General features: G+C 38.9%; 1 protein-coding gene across 1 annotated transcript in view; it reads left to right on the forward strand.

Annotated features, from left to right (window-relative positions):
- The window catches only part of LOC138144482 (maestro heat-like repeat-containing protein family member 1), a 115,235-nt gene that overhangs the window by 1,501 nt on the left and 98,711 nt on the right, over nucleotides 1–15,023 (forward strand). The window contains exons 4-7 of the mRNA XM_069065760.1: nucleotides 3,702–3,778; nucleotides 11,123–11,245; nucleotides 13,952–14,050; nucleotides 14,565–14,712. Coding sequence (XP_068921861.1) covers nucleotides 3,702–3,778; nucleotides 11,123–11,245; nucleotides 13,952–14,050; nucleotides 14,565–14,712 — 447 coding nt within the window. The remainder of the gene's footprint in view (nucleotides 1–3,701; nucleotides 3,779–11,122; nucleotides 11,246–13,951; nucleotides 14,051–14,564; nucleotides 14,713–15,023) is intronic.

Consider the following 15,023-nt stretch of genomic DNA (forward strand, 5'->3'; position numbering starts at 1 on the left):
GATAGATAGATAGATAGATAGATAGATAGATAGATAGATAGATAGATGATAGATAGATAGATAGATAGATAGATAGATAGATAGATAGATAGATGATAGACAAACAGACAGATAGATGGATAGACAGATGGGTGGATAGATGGATGTGCTAAGCACTGGGAATACAAATGCAAGCAGAAAGAAAGACTGTCCCAGCCCTCAAAGAGCTTACATTCTACTGGAGGAAGGCAACACACAAAAGAAAGCTGAAAAGTGGACATGGAAGGAGGAAGAAGGAACCCATATAGGAAGGGGTAGAGAAAGTTCAGGAAGGCAGGAGTATGTAAACTGAAGAAGAATGAAGACATGGAAGGCCACCTTAATATGGAGGTTCTTGCAGGAACCACCCAATCAGAGGAAGAGACCACAGAGGGTGATGGTACTCTATCCCATTGAGAGAAGTCCAGGGGTGAAGTGAACATGCAGGGTGAAGATATTTCTGTGTCATAGTAGAGAAAGTCTGTAGAGTCAAGGATACAGCCCAGGGAAGAATGAAAGTTGGGCTAGATGGATTGTAAGATCCCTCTTAGACTGAAAGGCATGATTTTCTTATCTTCTATGAATTTAATTAAATGAATGGTTGTAAGTAAAGGTTGTGTTGGCCACTTAGAGATCACTATGGTACAGAGGATAGAATGTTGGGTCTACAATTAGGAAGACCTGAGTTCAAATCCTATCTCAGACACTTTCTAGCTATGTGATCCTAGGCAAGTCATTTAACCTTTATTTGTCTCAGTTTCCTCAGTTGTAAAATGGGGATAATAATATCACCTGCCTCTCCCAGGGTTGTTGTGAAAATTAAATGAGATAATAATTGTAAAGCATGTGGCATAGTACCTGGCATATAGTAGATGCTACATAAATGTTAACTATTATTACTAGCAGCTAGTTGGCACCATAGTGGACAGAGTGCAGGGCCTGAAGTCAGGAAGTCTCATCTTCCTGAGTTTAAATTTAACCTCAGATACTTACTAGTTTAGTGATCGTAGACAAGTCAATTAACCCTGTTTGCCTCAGTTTCCTCATCTGTAAGATGAGTTGGAGAAGGAAATGGCAAGCTACTCCAATATCTTTGCTAAGAGAACCCCAAATGGGGCCACAAAAAGTGAGTCACAACTGAAATGACTGAACAACAACAGCAAAATTGTTATTATATCTCCGTTTACTTTAGTTTCTTCAACTGTAAAATGGGGATAATAACAGCACCTATCTCACAGGGTTGTTGTGAAGATAAAATGAGATATTTGTAAAGTGCTAAGCACAGTGCCTGGGACATAGTGGGTGCTTAAATGTTTATTCCATCCATCCACTCAAGTATATAGTAGAGAGAATTTTTTTTTCAGATAGAGATTGGACTAGATTGCTACCAACTCTGGACTTCTGTGATTTTTTGGATGGGATGTATAAATGTCATTGTTAATGAATGTCACATTCATCTATCATATACCAGCATCTAGCCATAATATGGTACATAAATGCTTAATAAATATGCACTGAACTGAAGTGTGGTACATTGACAACTTATGGTCAACATGAGCCTAAGAGGATGGTTATGTTCAGTGTCAAAACAAAACACATCCCCTCCTTTTGTCCCCCAGAAAATTTCACTTTCCAGAATAATCAGGAAATATTCATTCACCAAATCAAAGGTAGATTTGGAACATTTTCTTCCACATCTACCAGGGAACTAAGGGATGCTTTTGTTGTTATTCCTTTGTTTTTCAGTCATGCCCAACCCTTTGTGAGCCCATTTGGGGTTTTCTTGATAAAAATACTGGAGTGTTTTGCCATTTCCTTCTTCAGCTCATTTTACAGATGAGGGAAACTGAGGCAAACAGGGTTACGTGACTTGGCCAGGGTCACACAGCTAGTGAGTGTCCCTTGTTGTTGTTGTTTGTCCTTCATTATGGAAGAGGACCATAACATCAGGGAGGTGACACCATGACAGGCCAGTGAATTCGATTTGAGCGAGAGCAGGCTACACAAAGCCACCAGCTGTACTTTCTCCTCTGGAGCCATCTGGGTCCAGGGACAAGATATACATCAGGACGACTGAAGATGGCCTGCCTGCAGTGGAAGACCTTGGATTTTTTAAGTTAAGGTCTTTAGTGGGTCTTAGTTTGATTGAGGCAAGGCCCATTTAGTGATTAAGGCCAGGTAAGAAACGAGACAGAGAACGGGCTTTTTGACCTAGTCAGAAAAAAAAATCAATCTGGGAGGGGAAGACCCTCAAAGTTTCTGGCCAAAATAAAAACAATTGCTATTTACTTTCACTCTGAGCCAATCAGGGCCCAAACAATGAACAAGTGGGGCTTGGCCTGGTACCTATTGGCCAATGAAGTAAGTGTCTGAGGCCATTTTTGAACTCAGATCTTTCTGACTCCAGGTCAGCACTCTCTCCACATCACCACCTAGCTGCCCCAAAGTATAAATAGATAGGAATTAAACAAGCATTTTTTTAAGGGCAGTCCCTGGAGATAGGAAAGAGATAAGGACTAGACTTGCAATTTCCTTGATATAGAGAACTCTTGGGTAAGGAAATACTTTCTCTCAATGTAGATGAACAAGGTCTTTGCAATTTCTAGTTTCAGAGAGCTGCCTAGAGCTCTGAGAGAGGGGTCAGTAACCAGTTTGTATCTGATATAGGACTCAAACTCATGTCTTCATGACTTCAATTCAAGTGACTTCTTCCATGTTTTGTCTCTCATAAGCTCTTACAATATTTGTTTCTGCCTCTGTCATACTGACAGCTTACCTGTGAATCTATATAAAGTCAGGAGATCCTTGGTGCCCCAGTCTTTGATCTAATCTTTTCCCTCCTGCTTATTTATTCCATTTACATGGATCTGGTGCTCCAGAGAGTTGCTTAAAATGCAACACCCTGATACCTTGTCCAGGAAGAACTATCCAAATGAGGAAAAGCAGAAGAGGGAAGCAATAAGGGGAAGAACCTTTAAAAAAGAAGAGGAGGAAGATTGGAAAAGGGAGAGTAGGGATAGCAATGGCAAAGTTCAGGGTAAAGGTAAAAACGGGCAAATCCAAGATCTTTGCCTTTTGAAATCCTCTCAGTTTAATATTTAGGACACGGCACCTGTCTGAGAGATTAAAACCCGATCATTTCTGGTCTATTGTCCTCCCCAAGCCATTGTTCTCCCCTCTCGCATAGTTGGATTCCTACCATGTTACTACAGGTGAGTAACAACAAAGATCATGATGGTACAGACAACAGAGGTCATATGTCCCATTATCACATTAACCAAGACTTGTTAGTTAAATTTAGCTGGCTGCACCTTAGGTAGTGAGTAACTGAGCTACACGATGCAAAAGTTTCCATGGAACAGAAATTAATGATATTCCAGGGAAGAGAAAGAAGGACTAAAGTGATGAGTTATCTAATGCAGACAAGTAGGGATGATAGGGATAGAGAAGGATATCACAAAGAGGAAGAAGGACATAGAAAAAAAATTTTAACATATTGAACAATTTTGTCAAGGTACCAGCAGTCCCCACTCACAGCATTGCTCCCTACTATCCCATTAAAGAAGGGATATTTTATGAGTGCTTTCATCAAGACTTCTTACAACCACAGTTGACCACATTTGGATTGCCTTCTCAGTAACATTCTATTCCAATGATGTCTTTATCTTTGTTGCTTTTTTCAGTTCCTTCAATGATTCCCAGTGTGATGATAGACTTGCAGCATGCTTTATGGCCATGGCTTTCCAACCCCAGCTACAAGGTAAGTGAATTAAACCAAAATGAAAGCCATTTCTCCTGAGCCTCTGCAGGGTTAGGACTTAGAAGGGATGAGCCAGGTACAAATACAAGAACTAGTGCTGTTGACTTCTGAAGTTAACCAGAGCCAGTCATCATCTCATCAGTCTTCTCTTTAAGCATCATTACAACTTTCATCATTGTATAATGTATTCTGAGTTTACATTAATAGCCTGGAGTCAGTCAGCACTTCTCCCAGGTAAACATTATAAGGACTGGAGAAAAAAAGAATTTTGGTCCTTAAGTGACCAGGATCAAGAGAGTTTAAACTTAACGAATACTATTGTCAAATAGCTGGACTCTCATAAGTAATAGACTAAAGTAAGACTAAAGCATTCCCATGATATATGTCAGCATTTGCCTAGAAATGTTTTTTTGGGCAAAGAGTCATTAGCTTACAAGGTGGTTTCTGTATGGATTATTTCCTAATGTAATTATAATTGAGTGTAGTAAAATGGAACATTTCTAGCTTAGAAACCTTTGGATTTTTAAGCACTGTTAGCCAAATGGTATAAAGGATATCATCACAGAGAGATATGACTGGAAAAAGATAAGCTGATCACACAATAAGAGTTGCAGGTACCCACAAAATGTCAAAAGAAGAGGTGGGCTCCCAGAATGTTGGATGGATTCCCTTCGGTGGATTAATAAGAGAAGATGGGACCCATATGATGATAAGCATGAGGCTTGTAATCTATATCTTTGGAGAATGTAATTTACTTAATGTATTTAATCTCATCTCATTGATGAAAATCAAATTAGAATACTGAAGTCAGTCAAACTAGTACCCTTTCCTGCTTTTTTGATTGGAAGAAAGATATGAAAATGTAATTGGTTGAAAATGAAGAAACTGGTCATTTAGGGACATTGTCTCAATTTCACCAAACATCTCAAGGGCAAGAGAGTTAGGAATAAGGCTCATTCCCCTAGCATAAGGAAGAAACAGGCATGTCTAGGCCTTCATTTTTTTTTTCTTTTTGGAGGGCAATTGGGGTTAAGTAACTTGCCCAAGGTCACACGGCTAGTTTTGTGTGTGTGTGTGTGTGTATGTGTGTTAAGTGTCTGAGGCCAGATCTGAACTCAGGTCCTCCTGACTCCAGGGCCAGCACTCTATTCACTGCGCCACCTAGCCACCCCAGGCCTTCATTTTTTTAATGTAACTTTTCTTTTATTTTACTTTTTTGTCAATTGACAAGTATTTTCTATTTTTTTCATTTTTTATTGTTAAATATTGTAACATATGCATCAGTCAAACAAAATAAATTCTCATATTGTCTCTTTCCAAAATCTATGTCTTATTCTGTACCCTGAATCTATCATCTCTCTCTCGGGATATGGGTAGCATGCTTCATTGTCAGACCTCTGGAATTATGATCAAATTGATCAGAATTCTTAAGTCTCTAGGTCAACTGAAACATAATAGATTTTGCCCTAGTCTTTTATTTTAACTCTATGTGTTAACTTTATATTTTGAGTGTGTTTCTTGTAAACTATATATTGTTGGATTCTTATTTCTAATCCATTCTTCTATCTTTTTATGTTTTACTGGTGAGTTTATCCCTTTCACATTCATAGTTATTATTGAAAATTGTGTATTTCCTTCCATCCTATTCTTTTATACTTTCCCTTTTCTTTGTTTCTTACCCCCTTTATAAAGGAGAAGAAGGTGGTAAGAGAGAGTGCTAAGCACCCATGCTCACTATTCCCCTATCCCTCTTCTCTTCTCATTACTTTTTTACACCCAAAGTCCAATCATAGCTTCTTCCCCTTTCTTTCTTTTTCTTTTAAACACTTCTTTGCTATCCATGCTTCTTAGTTTGTTTTTCTTAACACTAATCCCTTACTTAATCTTCCTTTTCTCTTATTCTCCTATCTCCCTTCTCCCCTTTCCTTCCTATTTCCTTGCTAAGTATTACCCTGCTCTCCTCCACCCAACTGTGTGTGTTGCCCAACTGTATGTGTTGTTCACCTCTTTGATCAGTTCAGATGAGAATGAGGTTCAAATATCACCCACTCACCAAACCTTTCTTCTTGTTTACATAGTTTTCTTGTTTACTGCCTCAATTATGTGAGATAATTTTCCATCCTTCCTCTCCCTTTTACCCTAGTGTGCTGATTTTCCCCTCCATTTCCTTTCTCCTTTTAAGATAATCAAAACACAAGAAAATCACTCCTTGGTTATTTGTCTAATTAGATTTCTTTTACAACCCCTGAATATAATAGAGTTCTGAGGGGACACATGTATCATTGTCTAATAACAGAATATAAACAGTTGATCTTGTGTAGTCCCTTATAATTGCTCACTTATATTTACCTTTTTATATTTCTCTTGGTTCCTATGTTTATATTTCAAGGTTTCTACTAAACTGTGGTCTTTTCATCACAAACACTAAGTCCTCTATTTCATTAAAAGTGTCTTTTTCCCATGTAGGATTGTACTTAGTTTTTCTGGGTGAATTATTCTTATTCTGTATCTTTTGCATTCTGGAATATTGTATTCCAAGTTCTCTGCTTCTTTGTAATGGTGACTGTTAAATCTTGTGTAATCTTGACTCTGGTACTTGAATTCTTTTGAGGATATTTTCATTATTTTTTTCTTTGACCTGAAAGTCCTCAATATGAGTGGTCTTCATGTAAGCTTTTATTTGTGGGTTTCTTGCTCTTTTTCTTTTTTTGCCTTTTTGGAGGGGAGAAGGCACGGAAATTGGGGTTAAGTGACTTGGTCACATGTCTAGTAAGTGTTAAGTGTCTGAGGGCAGATTTGAACTCAGGTCCTCCTGACTCCAGGGCCAGTGCTCTATTCACTGTGCCACCTAGCTACCCCATTTGTGGGTTTCTTTAAGGAGGTTACCAGTGCATTTTTTTGGTCTCATTTTGCCCTCTGGATCTAAAAGACATGGACAATTTTCTTTTATGTTTTCTTGAAATATAAATGTACAGGTTATTTTTTTTCTTTTTGATCATGGCTTTTAGGCAATCTAGTGATTTTTTAATTATTTCTCCTTGATCTATTTCCATATCAGTTGTTTGTTACTATAGTTTACATTTTATTCTGTTTTTGAGGCTTTTGACTTTTTTTATTATTTTTTTGTTTTATTATTTTTATTTTGTTTTTGTTTTATTATTTCTTGTTGTCTCATGGAATCATTAACATTTATTTGGTCCATTCTAATTTTCAAGGAATGTGTTACTTTAGTAGGATTATTTTTACCTTTTGTACCTAGCTGATAATTCCCTTCCCAGTGTCTTTCAAAGCTTTCTTTTTCCTTTTCTAACACTCTCAACTCTTTTTAAAAATTCTTGCTTCATCTCTTGCAGACATCCTAGTTGAATTTGTGCTCAAGCTGCGGATTTGTTTGTGTTTGTCTGGTTGGTTTTTGGTTTGGTTTTTTGAGGCTTTGCTTGCAGAGATCTTGGAGTCTTTCTCTCCTTCTGTCTTATTATAATAGTTCTTTATGGCGGTATTCTTCTTGTGTTTGTTCATTCTTCCAGCCTACTTTTTAATTTTGGACATTATGTTAGGGTTGGGCTCTGTGGACTTCAAGAGATGATATTTGATCTTAGCTTGCATCCTCTTGGGTTCTGCCACTACTTTCTTAGGTTATTAAGTGTGTAATTATTCTAGGAATCCAGGAACAACCCAGGCTAGGGAACTAAAAACTTCCAGTGCTTCTTTGGTGTTCTGATCCAGGGAAAAGTTTGATGTCTGCTACCTTGGCCTGAACTCTGCAAGTTCTTGATCTAGATTTCAGTTGAAACATCATATTTGTCCTTGACTGGAGTTCCAGGAGACAGCTGCTGAACTTGACCACTATCAGTCAGCTGAAAAGCTCTGCTAGTTCACAATGACTGACCTGCAGACTTTGGGTAAGGGTTTCCTGCCCTGGTTATTCTGCTGCAGGCTTCATACTGGTCTGGAGGCTGGAACTGAGACCCTTTGCTCACCCCCACTCTGCTTCGTTCCTGGGGTCAGAGCCACACAGTTACTGCTTTCTTCTGAACTTGTTCTTCACTCAATAGAGCCCACAATTACTCCTCACCTTGAATGCCACTCCTAGATGTAGGTCCTCTTCTCAATCCACCAAAGATCTGTGACCCAGAACTGGCTAATGAGCAAAAGACTGGCCAGTTGGTAACTATTCCTGCAACCTATACTAGGTCAGACCCCTTTCTGTATAGGTCTAGGACCTCTTTTTTGCCCTGTTTTCACTCTCACTCTTCTTTCAGTTATCATAAGTAAATTGCTTTGCTCAATTATTCCTGGCTAGATCCTGTCCCCAGTATCTACAGACCCCTCTGTCTGTCTTCCTGTGCCTACCAGGGCTAGAAAAAAAAAGATTAACTGTTGTTTTTTTTCTTGGATCTCCTAATCAGGTGCATTTTTGGTGCATTTTTCTAGATCTTTGTGGAGGAGTTGTTGAGAAGAAAACTCAGCTGTATTTCTTTCTAGGACCCTTCCATCATGGCTGATGCCCTCTGCTTCCATTTGACCCAAACAGATAGGACAGTGGAAAGAACACTGGCTCTGAACTTAGAGAAACAAAGAATTTGTATTTAAATCCTACCTCTGGTGTGCATACACCAAGTAATTCTCTGCCCTTACACCAGCAGAGCAAGGCTGGCTATATCTCCCTCTCAGGGTTCTAGGAGTGGAGGGTCTTTTCTCTAGTATAATTGGCTCAAACTCTCACTGATTATGTTTCCCCCACTATTAATTACCAATGACTAATGTCCCAATTCCATTAAACCGCTTAAAACTAATTGACTCTTATAAAAGGATATTTACTTTGAAGACGTAGCAATAACCAAAGTATAAATACCACCCCCACCCCCATGTACACCTTCAGGACAAACTCTCTGCTATACCACTTCAGTCTCTGGAGAAAGCAGGTTCAGACTTAGCTCAGTTCCTACATAACATCGGTCCCACCGAATTTATGTTCAGGTATGGCATCACTACAGAATGATTCTCCATTTCAGTGACTACTGGGATAGGTTCCAATGGTCATTCCTAAAGACCACTCTTTGTTCCTTGTGGTATCAATATTGGGTTGGCGATAAAACCCAACTTAGACTCAGATTCCCAGAACCCAAGACTCCCAGGAACCTTGATCACCTGACCTTTTTGAAACTCACAAGGTCGCAGTCTCCAAACCCTTCACCTAAAACCAAAGAATAAATGTAGAGGTGGGCAAAGGACAAGGGCCCTTTCTAGGGTCAAAGCCTTCTCTATTTGCAGCATTTTCTCTCACTGGGCACATTAGCAAAGTAGCTGGATCAGACAGATGGTTTCCATCTTCTTAGCAAAGCTCCACCAAGAGAGAGTGCAGCTAAAAGGACTGGGAGAATGGCCAGAACTCTGACTGGCTGGTGTCTTTTGAAGGCACTCTAAGTTCCAGTTAATGTAGCCAATCAAAGAAGGTGCCATTCTCTGTGTGGTTAGCATTCCGGAACCAATGACTGAATTCTACTTATGTTCTGATCTCTCCAAGACTCTTCCACGATACATCATCACAACGCTCCTGGAATCAGACTCCCCTTCTTCTTCCATGTGGGGAATTGCATCAGTGGCACTTTTCCCATGTCAAATCCCTTGTTACAATCACTATACATTTGACCTTAGGCAAGTCAATTGACCTTCATGGGCCTCAGTTTCCTTATCTATAAAACAAAGATGATGTACTAGATGGTCTCTAATATCTCTTTCACCTCTATATCTATTATCTTATGTGACCCTTTCCCACTAGAGTAAACAAATGTGAAAGGCAACCAAATTGCCTGATTCAGGTTTCAAAGAGGAATATGTTTTTTATTTTCTATGAGGCAATGAGTGGCCATTAGGATGACATCATAGTAGCTACCACTCAGGCACTTGTATGCAAATTGAACACTTCCTTCTGAGCCATCAGTATAAGAAGCTGGACATGCAACCAACTGAGAAATCACTTCCCTTAAATTCTCAATTGACTACACAGATAACATTCAGAGAGGCAGTGATTAACTTGAGCAGATTGGGTTAATGGGTCACTTGGTCACTGAAAGTGGAAACAATGAAGATGTTTTTGTTACCATCTTATTAAAGTTAATGTACTCAAATGGATCATTTATGTGAATTTTTCTCAACTCTTAAACATATTTTTCCTTGAGTTTAGCATAGAGGGTTCACCCACCATGGGGAGGGCATCACTCTTCAGCTACTGCAAAGACACCAGTGGAGAGAACACAAGCTACCCATAAGTTTTCCTCACTCTTGTCAAGTAGCCAGACCATATTCTTTTATCAATCATACCTTAGACATCCTTTTTTCCATTTCTGTGTCATGGTTTGTTTGTGATGTATTTCAACATGCTCATATCCCAAACTATATGAGAGGCTCCATTGTCCTTTGAATAGAACTTGCTTTTAATTTTTCAAAGACTGTGACTCACAGCCAGACATCACCAATAGAATAATGGTATTAAAAAAAAAAAAAAGATGGTTTTTGAAAGAAGTATAGTGTCCTTAAAGGGGCTTTGTAATTTCTCAAAGGCTATTCAGCCCACTTTCTTCCTATTTAATTCTGGGCTTATTCTGGGTCCATTTTTCTTTTTGGAGGGGGGAAAAGAGGGCAATTGGGGTTAAGTGACTTGCCCAAGGTCACACAGCTAGTAAATGTCAAGTATCTGAGGTCGAATTTGAACTCAGGTCCTCCTGACTTCAGAGCCAGTGCTCACTGCGCCATGTAGTTGCCCCTCTGGGTCCATTTTAACACTTTGTGTGTGTGTATAGATGCATATACATATATACACATAAACATACATATATACATGTACATATACACACATATTTTGTGTGTGCATGCATTTGCAATATATATGCTCATATATGTATTCTGGGCCCATCTGTCCATGTAGGTGTATATATGAATGTATATGCATATACTACTTACATAAGTATATACACATGTAATTATATATTTATATATGGCTAAATGTGCATATATACATGTGTATAATTGCTTTTATTGCTCAGATATTTTAATATTTAATGTTATAATATTATTATATTACTAATAATTATATTATTATATATAAAATATGATTATATAATAGATGTTATATCTATTATATAATTATAGGATATATTATATAGAATGATATGATAATGTTTTTATATTCAAATATTTTGTTTCCTTTATGGCTTCTAAGTTTAGAATAAAAATAAAATGATCCTATATCTCCATATATATGCAAACATACATTTAATGACAAATAAAGAGCTTTACCCACTTTATAACGGCAATTCCTCTCTTTCATCTTTCTCTTGCTAGGTTAAAGAAGCCATGGCTAAGCTCATCCTTGTTCTGGGGAAAGATGGTCATCTGTGTACAGACAGCGCCATTGTCTTGATCCGCTTCCTCATAGATGAATGTGTGGAGCCTCTGGATGACTCAGTAAGTGCCTTTGTCTGGGAAGATTCACCTTCCCATGACTTACTCATTCCAGGTAAATTCAAGGTACAGACAAGGGCAGTGGGGTGATTGCTTATCCTATGGACAAGTCTTCTCAGTAAAGGAGGAAATGGTGTTCTCTGCTTGAGGATTATAGGAAAGAGATGGAGTGAGGTGCCAGAGGCCAAAGAAAAAAGTCTGAGGGGCGGCTAGGTGGTGCAGTGAATAGAGTTTCAAACCTGAGTTCAAATTTGGCCTCAGACACATAGCACAAAAACTAGCCGTGTGACCTTTGGCAAGTCACTTAACCCCAATTGCCCTGCCTTCCCCCCTCCAAAAAAAAAAAAAGAAATTGGCAAATATAAATCAGGACTTTCTTTATTGTTTTGCTGATTGTCTAGACTTAAAGTGATTGAGAAAATGTTAATAGTAGAGGTTAAAAAGTGTGTCATGCTACGTTTTCTTGTTCTGGTAGGATGGTTACCAAACATTTACCAACATAGCAATGGGTTGAATGGGCATTTTAACAGTAAAGTCAATGATTGGTCAGCTTGGAGATTCTTTTCCATAGTGCTAGCTAAACCCACTATTAAGTCATTTTATCGATCATCTTCAGAAACCTCCAAAGCAAAAGAGTTCATTTCATTCATTTTTTCAGTCATCATGTCTGACTCTTCATGACCCCATTTGGGGTTTTATTGGCAAAGATACTAGAGTGGCTTGCCATTTCCCTCTCTAAAGCAAAAGGGTGACATGAAAGAAAGACAAGTTGAAATCAATGTTTTGTGTTTGTTCAGATAAATAAATTATCCTGAATTACTCAATTAATACTCACTTATATACTGTCCTTTGGCCTTTTCTTTTTCTATTTGACTAGTGATTTTATCAGTATAGAGAGCTCCCAGTAGGGAAAAATTCCTCCACCTATTTCAGATGGCAACCTATCTGTAACTTAGCCATAGAAAGTTTCCTGGGGTACCAAGAGATTATGTGATTTGCCCATGGTCACATAACTTGGTAGTCTATCATGCTGGAACCAGGGAAGGAATGGAAGGACCTCTCCAGATTCATGGTGAAAAGTTCTAGGTTAAGGTATACAAAAGATGGCTGAAGTGGGAAGACTGTCAAAAGTATTGCCTTACCTAGGCTCTAGGTTCCCACACCTATATATCTGGCAGCTGGTGAAGCAAATTCTGGGAGGACAAGAGATTATACAAACTTGTTAGCCAAATCTATAGTTATAGACTTAGAACTGAGCTAATATTAAGAACAAGGCCTGGTATAGGAAGATCATCCAGAAGGAAAGAAAGAGCTAAACCAGAGTGAAGCAACTTAGTACCTTGCCATCTGTACTCAAGATGAAAATCATGGGAAAAAAAAAAAACCTTTGATAAAAATTAACTACATTTGACCCTCTACACCTACAGTCCCATCTTTCCTTCCCTATAAAATGTGTGCTATCTAACTTGCAGAGTTAGGAAGGAAAGCATATAACTTCATGGACCATAGCAATATGGGGTATTCCTAGTTAGAAGAGTTGTAGACTTATGTAGTAGTGGTAGTGAAGAGCTAGGTGGTACAGTGCCTAGAGCACAGGACCTGGAGTCAGGAGGACCAGAGCTCAAATCTGGCCTAAGACAATTATCGGCTGTGTGACCTTGGGTAAGTCATGTAAGCCTACTTGCCTCAGTTCCTTATCTGTAAAATGAGCTGGAGAAGGACATGGCACACCACTCCAGCATCTTTGCCAAGAAAACCCTCAAATGAGATCACAGAGAATCAGATGTGGCTGAAATTATTCAACAACAAGTAGTGATGGTAGTGTTCTACTATTCCCTTATAGGACTTTGTAATAAATCCCCATGTAAAATACCCAAGAGGGTGATTGAGCTGTTTTGTTTTGCTTTTGCTTTTCCAGAGCTAGATTATGTGATCATAGGATAACAGAAACATAGGGTCATAAGACAATAGGATCATCATTTTGGAACTGGGAGTAAGGAAAGAAGATGGAGGTATAACCTTTCATTCTTCCCTCAAACCCAGGAGCTGGGTATCTGAGAGTTAGATATTAGAACCAGAGAAACAAATGAAAGTAGTGGCATCAAAAAACCATTAGAGGGCAGCAGAGAACCAGATTCAGGACTTTTTTGTTATGAAGCAAGGAGATGGTAATGATGGTAATGTTGGTAGAGACTTGTCTCTCTCCAAAAATCCCCTGCCTCCCCTGTCCATGGCAGGTCAAAAAAGCAGACAATGTGATATAAAGGCTAGTGAACAAAATAAGGGACGTCTCATCCTGATGTTACGTTTGGTCCTAATCTAGTATTAAATCTCTCTTAAGGACACTGTTCCACCTCCATTTTGGCACCTATAAAGCAGAATTCAGATCATTTTTAAGTACCTTGTGACCCTCAGTATGAGAGAGATTTTCAGGCATCCAAGTGAAATTTACTGAATGTATCAAGATAATTGACTTCAATATCCACTGTATCTTCTTAACTTGGCACTTTATGAAAAGTGAAGAAAATTGACTAGAGACTGTCTCAAATTGAATTAGAATGGTAATTCTCCAATGCTGGTGCTCTGTACCTGTCTTCCATTTTTTCCTCATGCTTTCTTTCCGATCATGCCTTTCTGATCTTTTCAACACTGTGAAAAAAATCGGGTGACTAATGAACTATCTCTGATGATTTTACCTTCTTCCCAAAGATTTCAGATGAGATGGAGGTTAATGATGAAAGTATGAAACTGAAAAAATTATGTCTGGAAATCTTAACTGACTGTGTCCATAATCCCTGCATGGCCAAGGTAAGGGAATCCTTTCATCACTTCTCAGAGTATCTATCACCAGAGTTTCCTGACTCTCCAGCGAACCATAATATAATATCAGCATCGTTCTGCAAATAAAGATGCATGAAAGCTAGTTTCTTTCCTGATAAAAGTTAGTGGAGTAGGGGCGGCCAGGTGGCTCAGCGAGTAAGAGCACCGGCTCCAGTGTTGGGACGACCTGGAGATCGAATCCCGGGCTCAGACACTCAGCACCACACCCAGAAATAACTGGCCGTGTAACCTTGAGCAAGTTATTTAACCCGGATTGCTAAAAAAAAAAAAATTATTGGAGTTCCTCATGAGGGAGAGATGAAGATTCACATAATATTGCCAACTGAGCGGTCAAGGTAGTAGGTGGGAATCTATCCAATTTTTATTACCATCATTTCCAAAGCATTAGCTTGAGATTGTAGTTAAAACTCAGAAAAGAAAGAGACGATAGGCTTTCATGAGGAGAAAAGTCAGTCTTAATGAAGATCACCTTTTCTCCCAGCTCATGTGGCCAATGCTCCTGGAATACATAGCCCCAGATCAATATGCAAGCATCTCACTCATCCTTGGCTTTGTGCTCTACCTGGCTGAGAAGCTTCAACATGAAGAGGATGATGCCCTGGACATCAGCTATTCTGAATGTGTACTTGGTAGGTCACTGTTGTCATGTTCATCATCCTGTAGAAAGGTGGGATGATAATGTCTATTTCATGTCTTCCATACAACTAGATGTCATTGTTAAGCACTTATTAGAGAAGATGATGGTGGTCCAGAAGATACTTGTTTCTATTGTTGTTCCCACTGACTGCTGCATCAACCCACTTTAAAATGTAGTGTTTACTATTTTATTTTGGTGCCCTTTCATGACACAGTAGAAGGGAGGAAAAGAAAAATCTTCCCCCTCCCAGGCTGATAGAGAGAGGGAGGGAGAGAGAGAGAGAGAGAGAGAGAGAGAGAGAGA

The sequence above is a fragment of the Petaurus breviceps genome, unplaced genomic scaffold (genome assembly GCF_028583685.1).
Source record: "Petaurus breviceps papuanus isolate PSGF00001 unplaced genomic scaffold, PetGlider_PUasm1.0 90701, whole genome shotgun sequence".
Classification (NCBI taxonomy): domain Eukaryota; kingdom Metazoa; phylum Chordata; class Mammalia; order Diprotodontia; family Petauridae; genus Petaurus; species Petaurus breviceps.